General features: G+C 43.2%; 1 protein-coding gene across 3 annotated transcripts in view; it reads right to left on the bottom strand.

The window, feature by feature from the left end:
* Positions 1 to 19,675, bottom strand: part of RAB4A (RAB4A, member RAS oncogene family) — a 96,527-nt gene that overhangs the window by 53,894 nt on the left and 22,958 nt on the right. For all 3 annotated transcript variants that reach the window (XM_060126341.1, XM_060126343.1, XM_060126342.1), the window contains exons 2-5: positions 10,779 to 10,859; positions 8,552 to 8,666; positions 2,920 to 2,982; positions 1,630 to 1,784 (exon numbers count right to left, since the gene is read on the bottom strand). In XM_060126341.1, coding sequence (XP_059982324.1) covers positions 1,630 to 1,784; positions 2,920 to 2,982; positions 8,552 to 8,666; positions 10,779 to 10,859 — 414 coding nt within the window. The remainder of the gene's footprint in view (positions 1 to 1,629; positions 1,785 to 2,919; positions 2,983 to 8,551; positions 8,667 to 10,778; positions 10,860 to 19,675) is intronic.

The following is a 19,675-nucleotide window of genomic DNA, read 5'->3' as shown; positions in this document are numbered from 1 at the left end:
CCAGACCCTTGTCTCCTTCCTTGTAAAAATGAGTTTCACTTAAATGACAGATAAATTCCTTTCGACCTTTAACATTCTAAGCGTGCATGTTTCTAAACAGCTTCTTTACAAACTCATGAAGGCTTCTGTTTATTTTCCTAGCAGAAACCCTGCTCGTTTGTGAGAGTGTAAGTGGGTGGTCCTGGAGTCCAACTGAAAGGTGATAGTAGGATATTTTAGTTGTTGACTGCTTCCAAAAATTAAAGTTATTTTAAAATGCCTGAATTCTTTTTTTTTTAAACCTAAGCTATGTTTTTCTAAGTATCTTTTTTCTTTTTTTGTGAGATAAGTGTTTTTTTTTTACATCTTTATTGGAGTATAATTGCTTTACAATGGTGTGTTAGTTTCTGCTTTATAACTAAGTGAATCAGTTATACATATACATATGTTCCCATATCCCCTCCCTCTTGCGTCTCCCTCCCTCCCACCCTCCCTATCTCACCCCTCTAGGTCACAAAGCACCGAGCTGATCTCCCTGTGCTATGTGGCTGCTTCCCACTAGCTATCTGTTTTACGTTTGGTAGTGTATATATGTCCATGCCACTCTCTCACTTTGTCCCAGCTTACCCTTCCCCCTCCCCATATCCTCAAGTCCATTCTCTAGTAGGTCTGCATCTTTATTCCCGTCTTACCCCTAGGTTCTTCATGACATTTTTTTTCTTAAATTCCATATATATGTGTTAGCATACGGTATTTGTCTTTCTCTTTCTGACTTACTTAACTCTGTATGACAGACTCTGGGTCCATCCACCTCATTACAAATAGCTCAATTTCATTTCTTTTTATGGCTGAGTAATATTCCATTGTATATATGTGCCACATCTTCTTTATCCATTCATCCGATGATGGACACTTAGGTTGTTTCCATCTCCTGGCTATTGTAAATAGAGCTGCAATGAACATTTTGGTACATGACTCTTTTTGAATTATGGTTTTCTCAGGGTATATGCCCAGCAGTGATTTCTTCTCATTCAGCTGTCTATAAGCAACCATTAATTTTACGTGTCATCCTTATGTATTCTATACGGAAATTCAGAGAAGTTTCAAAGGCATCTTTAGCCAAATGACTTAAATTTAATGTAAGTGAAATACAGCCAATTAGTCCAGTATGTCTTCTACTGCTTCCCTTTCTATTTACGTCTAAATATTTCACTAACTTAGCTTCAAATTCCATTTTATAAAAGATAACATCATCTGATTAGGGCCTTTAAAGATTGTTATAAATTTCACTTTAAACCAAGACTTGTGATATCAAAGATCCTAGACTGAAAAGTCACCACAGAATGCTAAGAAATTAGCTTTTATCATCATAGTAACCTCTTTTTTTTTTTTTGGCCACACCACGCGGCATGCGGGATCTTAGTTCCCTGACCGGGGATGGAACCTGCGCTCCCTACAGTGGAAGCACAGAGTCTGAACCGCTGGACCACCAGGGAAGTCCCTCATCACAGTAACCTTCGTGGGCAGCATGCAATAGGGTGAGACTATGTTAAATGCGTCTAATGCACAGTGAAAACAACAGGAGGTTCCACACTTCCTACAGCTGCGTCTTAGACCTCCCGCAGGTGTGACAGGTGCAAGGCCACTTGCCATTTTCCTGAGCAAACCGGGAGGCTTCTAGGAAAGTGACTTCCCGATCGGGGTCCAGGTCCTTCTTGTTCCCACAGAGGATGATGACGATGCTCTGACTCGCGAGCATTCTGGCATCTGTTAACCAATTAGTAAGCGCATTGTAGGTTTCTCGGCTGCGTAATATAAGATTGTGAAAATAGCACATGTATTTTATAAAGCTAGCAACTCTTTCCAGTCACTCACACCACTCACAGCGCTTCTACACACGCAGGGCAACGCCCACAACCTTTAAGGTGACTCAGATGACCTGATGCCCCAGGTGTACACCACACCAACAGGGTGCATTTCATCTTGTTTCCATGAAAACGAGGCAGCAAGTCAGAAGCTTGCTGTCTGTCGTCTGCCCAAGCAGGGTCAGTATTTACTGGGCTCTCGGTTCATGCAACATGCGAGCAGGACCTAAGGCTAACTGCTGCCACTCAGTGGATCCGTGTGATGTGCTGGTACTTCGCTTCACACGAATTTAACACACTGATTCTCTGTAAGGACTCTGTGACACAGACTCTTATTATCTCCTGTTTCCACAAGAAACCTGAGGCCCAGAGAGACTAAGCTGCCCAAAGTCACACAAGCAGCCAGTGGCAGAGCCAGGACTGGGTCAGGTGCATCCACCTTCAGGACTGTTCTCAGCCCTCATCTATCTAAGGATAAAACCCTTGTATATTCTAAGGACTGACCGAGGAACTGAATTTTAAATTTAATTGTGATACCTGGGTGATAGCTACACGCAGGACAGTGCACTCAGATCCTTACGATGGGCCAAGAGCTCTATGTGAACCAAATCAACCGCCCAACAACCTCACGAGTATTACGTGGTCATTACTCCATGGAACAGACAAGGAAACTAAAGTCCAGACAGCGGAGCACCTCGCCGGAGGACTCACACCGCTGGTGACGGCAAGTGGGCTTTGAACCCAGGCCGTCCCAGCCTAGAGCCTGTGCTTGATGGAGGTCCGTTACTTCTAATAATTTACCACATGCAAAGCTTCACTTTGCAAACCTTAAGGAAAGCATCAAAACATCATGTTAAGAAACATAATGACACTGGGGGTGCTTATCTATCTGAAGCTTGGGAACATGCTGCTTTACATGGTAAAGTGGTGGAAGGGGCTGCTTCGAAAACGCCCAAGACCCCCAGGGAAAGGGCTGAGGGGCTTCCCGCCCCACAGCCCTGCCACCGACGTGCCCAGCACACCCGCGGGGAGGCTCGGACCTCGGGGACCACAGGCCGGCGAGGGGTGTCATTACCTGGTGATGTCATAGACGAGCAGCGCCCCTGCCGCACCCCTGTAGTAGCTTCTCGTCACAGACCTGGAAGAGTTACAGGCTTTCACTTTCCACCACGCAGAGCCCGTACCCCTGGGCACCATCTTCCCACACAAAACACCCATTTTTGCCTTGGAAACCACAACATAGGGACGGAGGTGGCTTTAAAGAGCAATGATTCAAAGTTATCTGAACATGGGCCTGAAGGGCTGTCCTGCCTGAAATCGTATCACAGGAGCGACAGGGAGGTGGGGACGTGAGGCTGGGATGAGTGTCATCCTCCCTGGAGGGCATGAGGCTGCCCCGCACAACTGAGGGTGCCTTTGAGAACGTCGGGGGAGGGGCAGAAAGGGGGCATCACAGAGTCCCAGGGCACGAAGCCCTCGGCAGCCCCTCTGCTTGCCCGGGGTCCGTGCCTTCCTGTGGACGAGGGGCCGCGCGTGGCTGTGCCCCCCACGCCCGGCCGCGCGACCTCACCTGTCTTCAGCGAGCCCCCACCCGAGCGCATCTCGCCCGTTCCCACAAGCTCCAGGATTTCTCCTGCAGTAACACACCTTCTCCCCTGCATCTCGACTCTCTCCCCGCGCGAAGACTTCCCCACTCACAGAATACAATGGGCTCCGGCACCTCCCATCTTGGACGAGAGCCAGGCAGGCGGTGCTACGCTCCCGCTGCCGTCCCATCGTGGGCCCCTCGCGCACCCACACGTCTCAGGGGCTGCTTCGCCAGCACCGCCTCCTCCTGCCCCATGGACCCCTCGGCACCTGCCCTCCCCTGCTGCCTGGACCCCTCCCCCCGCCCCCAGGCCGCAGCCCCACTCCCTCCCAGTCTCCTCTCACACCAGCTACTCCGGACCGTTCCTCTGAATCTGCCTCGCTAGTCCTGGAGCTCCTTCCCCCAGGCTGGGTCCTGGGCTCTCCCTTTTTTTTACATCTTTATTGGAGTATAATCGCTTTACAATGGTGTGTTAGTTTCTGCTTTATAACAAAGTGAATCAGCTATACATATACACATATCCCCATATCCCCTCCCTCTTGCGTCTCCCTCCCTCCCTCCCACCCTCCCTATCCCACCCCTCTAGGTGGTCGTAAAGCACCGAGCTGATCTACCTGTGCTATGCTGCTGCTTCCCACTAGCTGTTTTACGTTCGGTAGTGGATATATGTCCATGCCACTCTCTTTTCTCCCAACGCTCTCAACTCCGGTTTAATCCTCAGCTCAGTCTACTTCCGTAAGAGCCATCCACCAGCCCGGCAACTCCGTGTGACCACAATGCACGCGTCACAGTCAACATCTCAGGCAGAACTCTGGCTCCCGGCCTACAGGCCCCTCCGGGAGGCGGCCCCACCACCCACTCTGTTTACACAGCCAGGAATCTCTCCACCCACTCTGTGCCCATCACAAAGTGATGTGACGCAACGTGTCCCACAGTGGACACATCCGTCAGGACCCGTCTCACCAACTGGTCAGGTCCTACACCGTGCACGTCTCTACACCTTCACCACCACCGTCCTGATCCGAACCACCAGCTCTGCCTGGAGCCCTGCCACGCGCGTCCCCTCTGTCACCTGTGGCCCTCAGCCCCTCCTCCAGGTCTTCCTCGAGGCCTGCAAGGCCCTGGTGCTCAGGGACCGGGGCTCAAGTTCAACCCCCAATGGTCAGTGATCGAATCGATCGTGCCTACGGACTGGAACCTCCCTAAGGACCCCTAAGAAATGGGGCTCAGACAGCTCCCGCCACCTCCCTGTTCCCCAGGCTGGGGTCTTCCTCTCTTGGTTCCTCCCTTGTGCTGGTGAAGCATATCCTCCTGAAGTTTCTAAAGGAGAACATATGAAAGACAACATTTGTTTCCCTCCATTCTTGTATAACTGAAGGTATTTGATTTTATTCTCACACTTAATGGAGAGTTTGGCTGAGTTCAGAATTTTAGGTTGGAAAAAATTTTCCACGTTGAGTTTTGAAGGCAAGGCTTTAGTTATCTTCTAGCTTCCAAGCGTTGCTGCTGAAGAGTCCGGTGCAATTCTCATTTTCGATTCTTGATATGTGATTTGCTCTTCCCTCTTGGAATCTTTTGGCATCTTCACTTCATCCCCGGTGTTGTGAAATTTTATGTGGCAGACCTGGTCTGGATTTTTCCCCCCTCATCTGTGTTTGGTGTAAGGTGGAATCTTACAGAGTCTCATTCCTCTAGTGGAAAATGTTCTTTGATTGTTTCTTTTACTGTTTCTTCTGCTCTTCTGTCTTCGGGAAGGCTTAACTGGTAAGGCCTTGAGCTTCCTGGACTGACTCTGTATGATTTCTCATGTTGTCTTTTTTTTTGCGGTATGCGGGCCTCTCACTGTTGTGGCCTCTCCCATTGCAGAGCACAGGCTCCGGACGCGCAGGCTCAGCGGCCATGGCTCAGGGGCCCAGCCGCTCTGCGGCATGTGGGATCTTCCCGGACCGGGGAACGAACCCGTGTCCCCTGCATCGGCAGGCAGACTCTCAACCACTGAGCCACCAGGGAAGCCCTTATGTTGTCTGTTCCCTTTCTCATCTCAAGTTTACCGTTTCACTTTCTGGAAGGGCACTACTTTATTTAATACATTATTTTAATTTTGCTCTTTTAAAATTATAAGTTTGTTCTCATTCCCTGAACGCAATATCTACTCTTATTGGTGAGGATACTGTAGTTTTAGTTTCTGTCTATTCTCCAAAAGTTTCTATTTTCTTTATTTTGGGCTCTTTCTCTTATCCTAAAAACTTTCGTCAAGTGTCTGCTGATCCCTGGTTGATCATTTATATTCAAGGACAAGGATGCCAAACTCTAAAAGACGCTCTTTATGTGTGGGCTATTCACTGTGAGATGGCTGGACAGAAATTGGGCTATTTCATTGGGGAACCAAAATGTTAGTATCTTTAAGCCTTTTCTTTGGGGCTATTTTTCTGCAGATAAGAATCGTTTCTCCTGCCTGAGACATACACACTTGGCTGCCAGCAGCTAAGGAAGAGATGAGGGAAGAGGGTGAGGGTCAGCAGACTTTCACTTAATTTCCGTCTTTCCAGTCCTTGCCTCACTCATCCCTGCCCTCGGCTGGGCCTCTACTTTTAGTTTTTAGAGGAACCTCCATACTGTTCTCCATAGTGGCTACATCAACTTACATTCTCACCAACAGCACAGGAGGGGTTCCCTTTTCTCCACACCCTCTACAGCATTTATTTTTTGTAGACTTTTTGATGTTGGCCATTCTGACCAGTGTGAGGTGGTACCTCACTGTAGCTCTGATTTGCATTTCTCTAATAATTAGTGACATTGAGAATCTTTTCATGTGCCTGTTGGCCAACTGTATGTCTTCTTTGGAGAAATGTCTATTTAGGTCTCCTGCCCATTATTTGATTGGGTTGTTTGGTTTCTTTTGATATTGAGCTGCATGCTGTTTGTATATTTTGGAGATTAATCCTTTGTCAGCTGGTTCGTTTGCAAATATTTTCTCCCATCCTGAGGGTGGTCTTTTTGTCTTGTTTATGATTTCCTTTGCTGTGCAAAAGCTTTTAAGTTTAATTAGGTCCCATTTGTGTATGTTTGCTTTTATTTTCATTATTTAAGGAGACGGATCAAAATAGATATTGCTGCGATTCACGCCAATGAGCGTTCTGCCTCTGCTTTTCCTGCAGGAGTTTTACAGTACCTGGTCTTACATTTAGGTCTTCAATCCATTTTGAGTTTATTTTTGCATATGGTGTTAGGGAGTGTTCTAATTTCATTCTTTTACATGTAGGTGTCCAGTTTTCCCAGCACCACTTATCGAAGAGACTGTCTTTTCTCCATTGTATATTCTTGCCTCCTCTGTGGAAGATTAATTGACCATCGGTGTGTGGGTTTATTTCTGGGCTCTCTATTCTGTTCCACTCACCCATGTGTCCATTTTTCTGCCAGTACCACACTGTTTTTTTTTTTAAAATAAGAAAGTCCTTCTAAGTCTGTCCAAGGTACTTTCTCTTTTTAAAAAAATAAATTTATATATATATTTATTTATGGCTGCGTTGGGTCTTCATTGCTGAGCGTGGGCCTTCTCTAGTTGCAGCGAGTAGGGGCTACTCTTCGGTGTGGTGTGTGGGCTTCTCATTGCGGTGGTTTCTCTTGTGGCAGAACACAGGCTCTAGGTGTGCAGGCTTCAGTAGTTGTGGAACGTGGGCTCAGTAGTTGTGGCTCGCAGGCTCTAGAGCACAGGCTCGGTAGTTGGTGGCACACAGCCTTAGTTGCTCCGCGGCTTGTGGGATCTTCCCAGACCAGGGCTCGAACCCATGTCCTCTGCATTGGCAGGCAGATTCTTTTTTTTTTTTAATTTATTTTTATTTATTTATTTGTTTATTTTTTTGGCTGTGTTGGGTCTTCGTTTCTGTGCAAGGGCTTTCTCTAGTTGTGACGAGCAGGGGGCACTCTTCATCGCGGTGCACAGGCCTCTCACTATCGTGGCCTCTCTTATTGCAGAGCACAGGCTCCAGATGTGCAGGCTCAGCAGTTGTGGCTCACGGGCCCAGCTGCTCCGCGGCATGTGGGACCTTCCCAGACCAGGGCTCGAACCCATGTCCTCTGCATTGGCAGGCAGATTCTTAACCACTGCGCCACCAGGGAAGTGCTACCACGCTGTTCTGATTACAATAGCTTTATAGTAATACTGTCTGACGTCTAGTTATGATACTTTTTTTTTTTTTTTTTTTTGCGGTACGCGGGCCTCTCACTGTTGTGGCATCTCCCGTTGCGGAGCACAGGCTCCGGACGCGCAGGCTCAGTGGCCACGGCTCACGGGCCCAGCTGCTCCATGGCATGTGAGACCTCCCGGACCGGGGCACGAACCCAGATCTCCTGCATCGGCAGGCGGACCTCTCAACCACTGCGCCACCAGGGAAGCTCTAGTTACGATCCTTTTGAAGCAAACAATTATTGAGCATTTAAAATATTATACCTGACTTTAAGTGAAATGCTTGCACTGGGATTGAGTTTTATTTAACTGCATTTTGTAACTGTGAATATCTGTTCTGTTTGACTTTCTGTATCTATTCAAAAAAAACACAACTAAAATATTAATCTACTTTCCTGCTTTAGTAGTTACAGAATATCAAACATGGAACCTATCTGCTGTGGACTGTGGTCATCATTCCAAACGTCGATCATGACTTCAGCGTAATGCAAGTGCTGAGGAGAGAATATTCTGTGGAATGTTTTAATGTAAAGCAAAACCAACCCCCAAAGAGGTTTTAAAAAATTCTCCTTTTAAAGTGAAATACAGAGAAAAGTTGTTTGTGCTACTACTTTGCCTTGATTTTAATCCAAAAGTAATGTGTGGAATATGCAATGCCACGACCTCCTAATGTACCCACTAGGTCCCAAAGAATAAATTCGCCTCCAAATTAGGACGCGTGCACTCGGAAGAGATTCTAATGTATTCTTTCGTAAATCAATGCTGTGTGGAGAAAAACTGACTTTTAGCTTGTCTTAAAGCTTCCAGAGGTGAACTTTCTAAAATCTGTGAGGGTGCGGGGAGGGAGGAGGGGACCACATACATTATGAGAATATAATTGATTATTTCAAACCCACTTTTCAAATATTTTTATTAAGTTAGAGAAAAAGCTACCTGAATCGCTCTTGGCCTGCTGTGTCCCATATCTGTAACTTTACATATTTACCACCAACATTTATTATCTTTGAGCCAAATTCCACTCCTATTGTGTGATTTGAGTCATCTTTGACTGAAAAAGAAGAAGAAATTTTATTTTAGAACATTAGGGAAACAGGCTTATAGATTTATACAAGTAACACTGAAATCAAGAGTGCTCTCAATGGAAAATGTAATTTACTGTCGCCATTCATTTCTCCAACAGTCAGATGCTAATAAGCACTCACTGTTTTAAACAGAACACACACAGTTCCTGTTCTCAAAGAGACAATAAAGCTTCTTCTCAAAACACCTAAACAAGCCATGTATTTAAAGCTGAGGCTTGGTGGCCACGCTATGTAAGACCACATCTACCTGACCACCGCTAAGGTTCTCGTGAATGGCAACTGCACAAAATACTGGGTACCATCTTGGAGGGCTTACTGCCCAGTGACAGACTGCAACTTGGCCAACGATAGTTTCAACTATTCGGACGAACATTCTAAAGAAATAGAAGTAAAGGGAAGGAAAGGCACCGTGGCCCAAGAAAGAAACTTGATGCTCACCCAAGATTAAGGGAAAAAGAAGAAAAGATAGAGTAAAAAACTCAGAACAAACACACCCCAAACCAAGACCTCTATGCACATTATAGCTGTTGAGTTTCATGAACTCGAGTATTGTGTGTGGCAATCATTTGGAATGAATTTGCTGGAGAAATCAATACTGTCTGAATGGGCAGGGAGGTTGGCAAAATAAGTAGTTTGCTAAACCCAACTGGAATAAGCTGTCTTATAAAAGAAAATTTCTGTGATGTGAAAGGAAAAGAAAAAACAAATATCCTGGCTACACAGTCCATGGACTGGTTTATATTTTATAACTGTAGGATAAAATTTAATTGTACCAGAAACCAGGGCGCCATCTGACAGCTGTGTTTGTTCATTGCTCCCTGGGGTCCTGGGGGAGGAAAGGGTCTGATTCCAGCAGCTTGTCTCAGGCCCAGACAGTGCAGACCGGCGTGGACATCCGCTGGTGTCCAGCTACTGGGCCAGCCTGGCGGGAGAAGCCTTCGAAGGCAGTAACGAAAGGCCAAGGCATCCTGACTAAGACACAGCTACGAGAGCAATACAGTAAAGCCTCCTTACATCATTACTGTGGTCGTGAGGGGTGAGCGGAGGAGGTGAAGGGAGAGTGTCCGCCGAGGCCGGGCACCTGGCCCAGCGTCCCCTCTTCTGGGATGGAACAATGCAAAGTCTGGGTAACTCGTACAGAACCCCAGGCCGCCCAGCGGGTGAACGCCTGTCAAATTCAAGAGGGGCTGAGCCACGCTGGGTCCGTGTCACTACATGAAGGTTCCAACAAGCTCCTGGTCGATGGAAATGGAAGCAGCAGAAAACACTTCTAGAATCTTATTCTTCAGAGCTCTTTCCCAGGACACCCTTTGCTGCCTCTGTCTCCACCGCCCGCCACCTAATGCATCTCACGCATTCTTACTTAAGAGGCGCTTCATTAAGTGAGATTAATTTTCTGTGCTCGGGCCTTCACCTGACTACCTCTAGATAGACAGGTCATTCTCCACAATTCTTTCCATTACTGTATAAGCACGGCTTAATTTAAGGGCCTTTCAAACCTACCGTCTTTTACAGTAGCTTGGAATACAAAATTCAACCTCTCTCACCAACACAGGGCAAGTCAACGGCACAAGATATTTTCTGTGGTCGAAAGGCCTGGGTTTGAGTCTAACATGCACCGTTCCTAGGTGACCATCCCAAGTGCACACACCAAGTCCTGTAAACCTCTGTTTATTTACCTGTAAAACAGGACTGATGACGATAGCTGCCTTAAGGACAATACAAGGCCGCTGGGGAGCAAATGCTATCTTATCCAAAATGTACAACTAGGGTTCTCGGGCCACTCCTGCCAGGAAACAGAATTCCACAGCATCATACTGTATTTTAGTGTCTGGAAAATGTACAGGACAATGCACTACATAATGAACAATGACCCACTACGCAACTGAAATGCTAAATAAAAAATCAGATTACTAAACGTTTAATAACATAAACTTTTTATGTCATTTAAAAATATTTTTAAACTATGACATTTTCCCTGGAAATGTATTCGGAAGTTTTGTCCTAAACAAATCTGCACAAGAGTGCGCTCTTGGGAGAAGACATGCAAGAAACACTGACCATGTGACGTCACTTACATTTGTTTTCAATAAACTGATGAAGCAAGCAAGACTTGCCGGTCCCCGCGTTCCCAATAACCAAGAATTTAAACAAAAAATCTGAAAAACAGAAAGAGACAGTGAAACAGAACTTTAGAGCAGGTGCTGCGAACTTAGACTACAATCATAAAATTTCATGAAATCTCAGTTAATATAAAAAAGAGGTAACTGAATATTTTGTGAAAATGGCAATAAACACGCTGACTTACCTTTCCAACTTTTCGATACATGGCTTATATGCTAACCCAGTGCCTTTTCAAACTGCTCTGGGGACAATTTCTTTTGATACTGGAAGTTTGAAAACTCCTCTTGTAATGACTGAAATCTCTTTGCTATTCAAATAAATACACACACAGTGACAAGCAAAAATCGCCTAGAAATTGCAATTTTTCTGTACAAAAGAAAAAACCTGGTAGACTTACAGGCTTTGAGAAGTCCACTCCTTTCTTCTTTCACAAACAGGTATAAGTTCTCCCTGCACTTGCAGACTTCTGTGGCCTTGCCTTCATTCCTGTGTCTATGACCTTTGGGAAGGCCGGCCTAAGCCCAGGGGTTTGGGTCAGTACTCCGCGTGTGATATTTGTCCCATTCAATATAGAGAGAGCTCTTCACTTCTTCTTTACACAGAGGAATAGATTTAATTTGGGATCCTACTTTCCATAAACTGGAACTAGAGGCTTCTAGAATGGAATCTGTGAATCGGAATGATGGGGCCTCGGTAGCCTGACACTGGCTTGGTGATTCCTTTTGCTTTTTCTGTTGGCGAAGAACTCTAGTTCTGTTCAGCCTAGCGCTGCAGGCACCAAGCCCCTCTCCACCCTCACACTTTGACCCCGACCCACATCTGCTGACCCCCGGCTGCCAGGCTCAGCCCGTGGCCCTGAAGGGCCTGCTCCACATTCCTGGTTCTGTCGGGGGCACCTCTGAAGGTGTCACCTCCACACTCCTGTTTCAGACCCGACCACGCGCTCCCAGCCCTGGTTCCTTCCCCCACCACCCACCCAGCGAAGCACAAACGGTCAATTTGTTTGCTGGTGCTTGGTCCAGCCCTGTTCCTAAGAACTACATACCTTATCACCCAAAGGTCAAGCCTATTCAACCTCTCGTGCTTTTCAAATAGTTACAGGCAATTAAACTTGCAGGCTAGTGCTATTCACAATTGTTAGCATTTAAAAATACCTACAGTTTTATGCACCTCACTGCCTGTTTTGAAAGCATGCCACACCAGTGTTCATAACAGCACTAGTCACAGTCGCCAGAAGATGGAAGCCACCCAAATATCCATTGACAGATCAACGATAAACAAAATGTGGTACATACATGCACTGGAATATTATTCAGCCTTAAAAAGGAAGGAAATTCTGATACAGGCTACAACATGGATGACCTTTGATTGTGCTAAGTGAACTAAGCCAGTCACTAAAGGAGAAATACCAGAAGAGTCCATTTATATGAGGTACCCAGGGTGGTCGAACTCACAGAGACAGAACGTAGAAGGCTGGCTGCGAGGAGGCTGGGAGAGGGGAAATGGGGAGTCAGGGTTCAATGGATATGTGTATTGGTTTGAGAAGATGAAAAAGTTCTGGAGATGGATGGCGGCGATAGTTGTACAACAATGTGAAGGTACTTAAAGCCACTGAACTGTTGATTTTAAAATGACAAATCTCATGCTATGTGTATTTTACCACACATACAAAATAAAATATGCAAGTCTCATCATCGTCACTGAACAGCTTTCACAGCCCAAGAAATTAAGATTGCCAGGTTAAAATGAAAATACTGAAATTTCTCAATCTTGTTCAATATCCTCTTCTATTTAAGAAATAAAGCCCAATACAGTACATAGGTTGTAAACACTGGAAGATGAGAACCAGGTAAAGATGCTGCCAATAATATAGGCAAAAGTAAGTCTTGAGAGCAAAAATAATTCATATATACAAATGCGAATGTTTCTCATGTTTTATATGCACATGGTAAAAGGAGTTTCACAAGTCCATCTAATCCTGAAACAAAAACTCATAGATCTAAGCACAGTCTTTGGCTTAATACTTGTTCCATTATTATTTTCTGCTTTGGAAGTTTTGCTTCAATGGACTCTATTATGGTAATCGCTTTCCAGATTATACCACAACCTCAACAGGTAAAAGGATAACATATCAACTGACTTGCACCTTGCTGGACAAAAGACAAGTAAGATGTGTAATTTCCATATGTAAAAATATTTAATTCCTCCAAAAAACTCTTCACACTCTGAATCTTGTAGCTCCAAGAGGTAAGTTTTCATACTTAAATAGAAAACCCTATTTTTGAAAACCCTCTTGGGTTAAACAACTAGAAATGCTGGAAAAAATATATCATATTAAAAAAAGACACATAGCTGACCTTTTAGGAAAGAAAAGGAAATCTCTAGACGCTTGGAACTAGAAAAAGCAGGAGGGGCCCCAGATGGAGGGTTGTCAGTATTGAGTTTTAACATCTGTGGGACAGGATTCAAGAGCTTGTGCCCATGTGAAGGAAGGAGTAGAGAGCTGAATCTGAACAAGTGAAGGACAGGCTGGAAAAATCCTCTCACCAGCTCCGGAAGACAAGGAACCTTCTCTGACTCTGCCCGACCTCTCAGCAGGATCAGCAGAAAAACATTACGCTCTGAAGATTTATCATGGGCTGGCTCCACAGGTGAGTGTGAAATTCAAACTTAAAAAACATGTCGACAGTGAACCTCCAAGTCAAGAAAGTTAAAACAATAAAAATGGCCTTAGAAAGTGGTATCAACAGGATGCCTGGAAGATGCAAATGCAGGTCACTCTGGAAGGACACATCCTCAAACCGGGATACATAGGAGACCCATGCTTACAGCTCCTCTGAAGACGCGCAATCCTCACAATCTAAAATTACAAAACATTCAAACAACCCATCATGAGTGAGTCAGCAATCCAAAGACATGACAATTTCAAGAATTTGATAAAAAAAGAACCTGACAAAGTATACTCAGGATGATTAATACCATAAAAAAGGAACTGAATCCATACGAAAAGATGAATCCATAAAAAATGATATAAAAGAAAAGGTAGATTTCCAGAATGTGTCTGTCTAGAAATAAAAACCGCAGTCATTAAAAATAAATAGTCAGTGGGCGAGTTAAAGAGTAGAATCAACAAAACTAAGGAGAAAATTAGTGAACTGCAATCCAGACTGGAGAAAATTACTAGGAGGCAGAACAGAGACATGAAGAGAGAGAAAATATGAGAGTTTAAGAAAAATGCAGAATTGAAGGAAAAGGTCCAACATATAGGTCTAGTACATATTCTGGAATGGAAAAAAAAAAACCCAGAGAATGAGGTAGAGTCAATATTAAACTGTAAAAGCAATCAGCAAGAAAGGAAAAACTCCCTATTAAGAAACGAGGTTCCTTAACCCCAAAGGTCACCATCTTCACAGTGTTGGGGCAGGAGCACAAAAACAAGGAACTGTCTAATGTAGAATTCGATGTGCAAAAAATGACCCTTAACACCAAGGTGGACTTCTGCTTCCAAGAAGATGGAGTAGAAGTACTTTTCCCCATACTGCCTGCTCAGTACAACTTAGAACCCTAGACACTACGTATAAAAGAAACATAAGAAGACTTTGAAAAGTGTAGAGAAGGTGGCAAACTGCCCAGGAATCTTGGGGGCTGAGGAATGACACAGTGATGAGTCCCCTGGGTTTTTCCTTTTCCCTCGTATTTCCCAGACTTGGAGCTGAACAAGCTGGCAGCCTGGAAATGCCAATGGAGGCAGATTTTAAGAAGCCCCAACAAAAGCCTGCTCTCTCAAGTCATCGAACCAGGAAAGGGCAACCCAGCAAGAGAGAAACCTTTTACACAAAGCTGCTCTACTCCAGACAAACACTACAGGAAAAACTGTGGCCTCACGCCACCAATGCCAGCAAAGGCTGAGTGGGGAGCCCGGACCATCACCCTTGCGAGGCTGCAGTGAGGTTCCCTGACGCCCCCAGCAGGGTGGTGTCCCAAGGCCAGGTACGGAGCCACAGTGCCCGTGGGGACATGTGGTCATGGGGTGTGGGAGGCCGGACACCGGGGCTCTCACCCTGGCCCAGCAGTACAAGGAACAGCCCTGGCCCTGGGTGTCCATGGGAGCTCGGCAGGCAGCCTGGGCTTCCACCTCACCCAGCAGTCACAGAGCAGCGCCCAAGAGCAGAGACGAGTTAAACAAGAGATTTAAATAAAAATCTAAGGTCTCATAACACAATGAAACAATGCCCAGAATTCAAACGGAAATCCTTCATTATATCAAGAACCAGGAAGATCTCAAACAGAAAGAAAAAATATTATCAACAGATTCCAGTGCCAAGATGATAGAGACGTCTGAAAAATCTGACAAAGACTGTAAAGCAGCCATCATGAATGCTTCAACAAGCAATAACAACATGACTGAAACAAATGAAAAGGAGAAATCTTCAGCAAAAAGAAAGGCTTAATAAAGAAAAGGAAGATATAAAGAAGAACAAAATGGACGTTCTGGAATTGAAAAATACAATAACTGATGTATGTAGCTCAGTGGATGGGCTCAAAACAAAATGGGACACAGGAAACAATCAGTGAACTGGGCTTCAAAATGATAGAAAATATCTAATCTGAACAACAAACAGAAAATAGCCTGAAAATATATTAATAGAGCCTCATGGAGTTCTGAGATGATAAAAAAAAAACAAAACAAATCTAACTTTCATGAGTCACAGAAGGAAAGAAAAAAGAGGATGGGTTTGAAAAAGTATTCAAAGAAATAACGGCTGAAAAATTCCTAAATTTGGCAAGACACATAAATCCAGATTCACAAAGCTTACTGAATTCAAACAGCTAGATTCTTCCAAACAAGAGTCCAAATACATCCATGCCAAGATATATAATGAAATTTCTAAAAACTAAAAACAAATAAACAAAAAAAATCTTGAAAGCAGCCAGAGAGAAATGATACCTTACCTACAGGAAAAAAACAATCCAAATGACAACAGATTTCTCATCAGAAACCACTGAGGCCAGAAGTGGCACCAATATTTTTCAAGGGCTGGAAGAAAAGAACTCTCAATCCAGAATCTTATATCCTTATACCCTAAAAATATCCTAGGATGAAGGAGAGATCCAGACATTCGTAGAGGAAAAAAAGAACTAACAGAATTTGTCACCAACAGATCTACCCTAAAAGATGGCTAAAGGAAGCTTTCTAAACCAAAAGGAAAGGAGTTCCCTGGTGGCCCAGTGGTTAGGATTCCGGCCTTTCACTGCTGGTGCCCGGGTTCAACCCCTAGTTGAGGAACTAAGATCCTGCAAGCTGCACAGCATGGCAAAAAACAAACAAACAAACAAACCTGAAAGGAAGTGATAAAAGGAATCATGGAACATCATGAAGGAAGGAAGACATGGTAAAGAAAAATATGGGTAATTACGATAGGCTTTTCTTCTCTTCTTGAGTATTCTAAAGTGTGTTTGGGTGTTTAAGCAAAAATGGTAACACTGTTTGATGTGACTAAATATAAGAGGAGGAAATATTTAAGATGACTATATTACAAGTGGGGGAGGGTGAACGGATGCACAGGTCTACCCCAGAGATACTGCCGGTTCAGTTCCAGACCACTGCAATAAAGCAAAAATCACAATACAGTGAGTGACACAAATGTTTTGGTTTCCCAGTGCATATAAAGTTATGTTTATACTATCTTGTAGTCTATTAAGTGTGCAACAGCATTCTGTCTAAAAAAACAATGTACATACTTTAATTAAAAAAATACTTTATTGGTAAAAAATGCTAACCATCATCTGAACCTTCAGCAAGTCATAATCTTTTTGCCACAGGAACATCAAAGATCACTGATCACCATAACAAATATAATAATAATAAAAAGTCTAAAATATTTTGATTATTACCAAAACATGACCCAGAGACACAAAGTGAGCAAATGCTGTTGGAAAAATGATGCCAACAGACTTACTCAATGTAGAGTTGCCACAAACTTCAATTTGTAAAAAACACAGTCTCTGTGAAGCACAATAAAACAAGGTATGCCTATAAGAGAAGGCAAGGTTTTTATATTTCACTCAAACGTAAAATGATGACACCAGTAGACTGTGATATGTATATATAATGTGATACCTAGAGCAACCACTAAAAAAGCAATGCAAAGAGATATACTCAAAAACATTATATGTAAATCAAATGGAATTCTAAAAAATGTTCACATAAACCACAGAAAGACTAGAAAAAGAAAAGAGAAAATGAAAAACAGAACAGAAAGCAAAAATATAAAATGGCAAAAATAAATTCTAATAGATCAATTATATTAAGTGCAAACTATATAAATATATCAAGTAAAAGACAAAGATTGGCAGATGAGTTGAAAAAACATGACCCAACTATAAGCTGCCTACAAGAAACTCCCTTCAATTATGATGTTCAGGCAGGGTGAAAGTGAAAGGATGGAAAAAGGTATATCACACAAATATTAATCAAAGTAAATCATTATCATTATCAGCTACAACAGTCTTCAGGGCAAAGGAAATGACCAGAGAAAGAAAGTGTCACTATATAATGAAAAAAGGGTATTCCACCAATAAGACATAGGAAGCCTCAATGTGTGCACCAAAAAACAGAGCTACAAAATACATCAAACTAAAGCTTGATAGAACTGAAAGGAGAAACAAACCCACGATTATGGCTGAGACTTCAACACCCCTCTCTCAACACTGATAGAACAACTAGACAGAAAATCAGCAAAGACACAGAAGAACTCAGCTTAGTCAACCAAGAGGATGGAGTCAACATTTACAGAACACTCTGCCCAACAAGAGCAGGACACATATTCTTTCCAAGGGACAACGGAACGTAAATCAAGATGGACTATACCCTTGGCCATAAAACAAACCTCAACAAATTTAAAGGAATTGAAATCATATAAAATGTGTTTTCCAACCACAAGGGAATCAAACTAGAAATTCATAATATAAAGACAATAGGAAAATCTCCAAATACTTGGATACTAACCAATCCACGTCTAAATAACCCATGATTTAAAGAAGAAGTCTCCTGGGAAACAGAAAAATACACTGAGCTGAATGGAAATGAAAATATAGCTTATCAAGACTTGTGGGTTACAACTAAAGCAATGCTGAAAGGAAAATTCAGAGCACTAAATGCATATATTAGAAAAGTCTCAATCAGTTATCTAAGCTCCTACCCTCAAGAACACAGAAAAAGAAGAGCAAAATAAGTAAAGCAAGCAGAAGGAAGAAAATAAAGAGCAGACATCAATGAAACTGAAAACAGAAAGACAAAGAAAATCCATAAAACAAAGAACTGGTTCCTTGAAAAGATCATTAAAATTGATAAACCTCTAGCAAACTGGTGAGTTCAAGGTCTGGGGCAGACCAAGGAAAAAGACAGGACCTTGAGATGGTCACAGCACACACCGCCTTCGTTTGGGTAGCACTTTGACTGGCTGCATGGGAGGGAAGCCAGACAGCACCTGCTAGAGGCCTGTCACAGCCCCAGTGTGTCTAAGCAAAAGTTTGCAGATGAGAGTGCGGCTTCACAGGGTATTCAAAGCAGGCAGCCTCTGAATGGCTAAAAATATGCGTATTGCGGCTATATTTAAAGCACCTGAGTGTGTAAGAATGGAGTTTGGTGCTGGCAAGGCTTTGAACTAACGTCTCAGCTTGCTGTGAAGAACGTCACAGAGAGGCCAACATGAAGGACCATCTTTAACTCATTTATGTAACAAAGACTCACAACAACAACAACAACAACAACAACAACAAAGGGAGGACACACAGAGCCAATTTCAGGTCACAGCACTACAGACCCAGCAGGGTAACAAAGGAGTAACAAGAACAGCTCCACATACTTTAATTTGACTTCTTAGATGAGATGGACCCATTCTTCAAAAACACAAAGTAGTACAACTCGGCCAATAAAATAGATAACTAGCCATATAACTTAAGGAAACTGAATCTGTAATTTTAAAACTAACAAAAAAGAAACATTTAGGCTGGATGGTTTTACTAGAGAATTCTATGAACATTTAAAAAAAGAATCAACACCAACTCTATATAACATCTTTGAGAAAACTGAAGAGGAGGGAACCCTTCCCTAATTATTTTATGAAGCTAGTATTTCCCTGATACCAAAGCCAGAAAAAGACAGCCTTAAAACAACACAAATGACAGAGCAGTATCTCTTATGCACATTAACAAAATATTAGCAAAAAGAATTCAGTTTTACATATATAAAAATTATACACTAAGAACAAGTGGGCTTTGTTTCAGGGACGAAAGACTGTTCAACATTTGAAAATCAATCAATGTAATTTCTCTACTAACAGGCTAAAAGGAAGAATCACACGATTATATCAACTGATGCAGCAGAAGCATTTCGTCAAAGTCAACACTCATTCATGATAAAAACACTCAAAAAAACAAAAAAAGACAGCAACCCAGAGAGGAACTCCCTCAACGGATAAAGAGCATTTAAAAAATTCTACAGCTAACCTTACACTGAGCGGTGAAAGACTGCTTTCACGCTAAGATCAGGAACAAAGTAAGAATGTCCGCTCTCACCACTCTATTCAATATCATACGGTAAGTTCTAGCCAGTGCAGTGAGGCATAAGGAAACAAAGGCACACAGATCAAAAAGGAAAAAATAAAATTGTTCCTATTGGCAGACAATATGATTGTCTACATAGAAAATCCAAGGAATCAAAAACAAAAACAAAAACAAAAAAACCCAAAACCCTCCTATAACTGATAAGTGAGTTCAGCAAGGTCCAGATTGTAGGATATAAAAATCAATCATATCTCTTCATACTAATGACAAACACATGAGCGTC

The sequence above is a fragment of the Lagenorhynchus albirostris genome, chromosome 16 (assembly GCF_949774975.1).
Source record: "Lagenorhynchus albirostris chromosome 16, mLagAlb1.1, whole genome shotgun sequence".
Lineage (NCBI taxonomy): Eukaryota > Metazoa > Chordata > Mammalia > Artiodactyla > Delphinidae > Lagenorhynchus > Lagenorhynchus albirostris.
The sequence above is the reverse complement of the archived record's forward strand: the minus strand, read 5'-3'. Positions and strand labels throughout refer to the sequence as shown.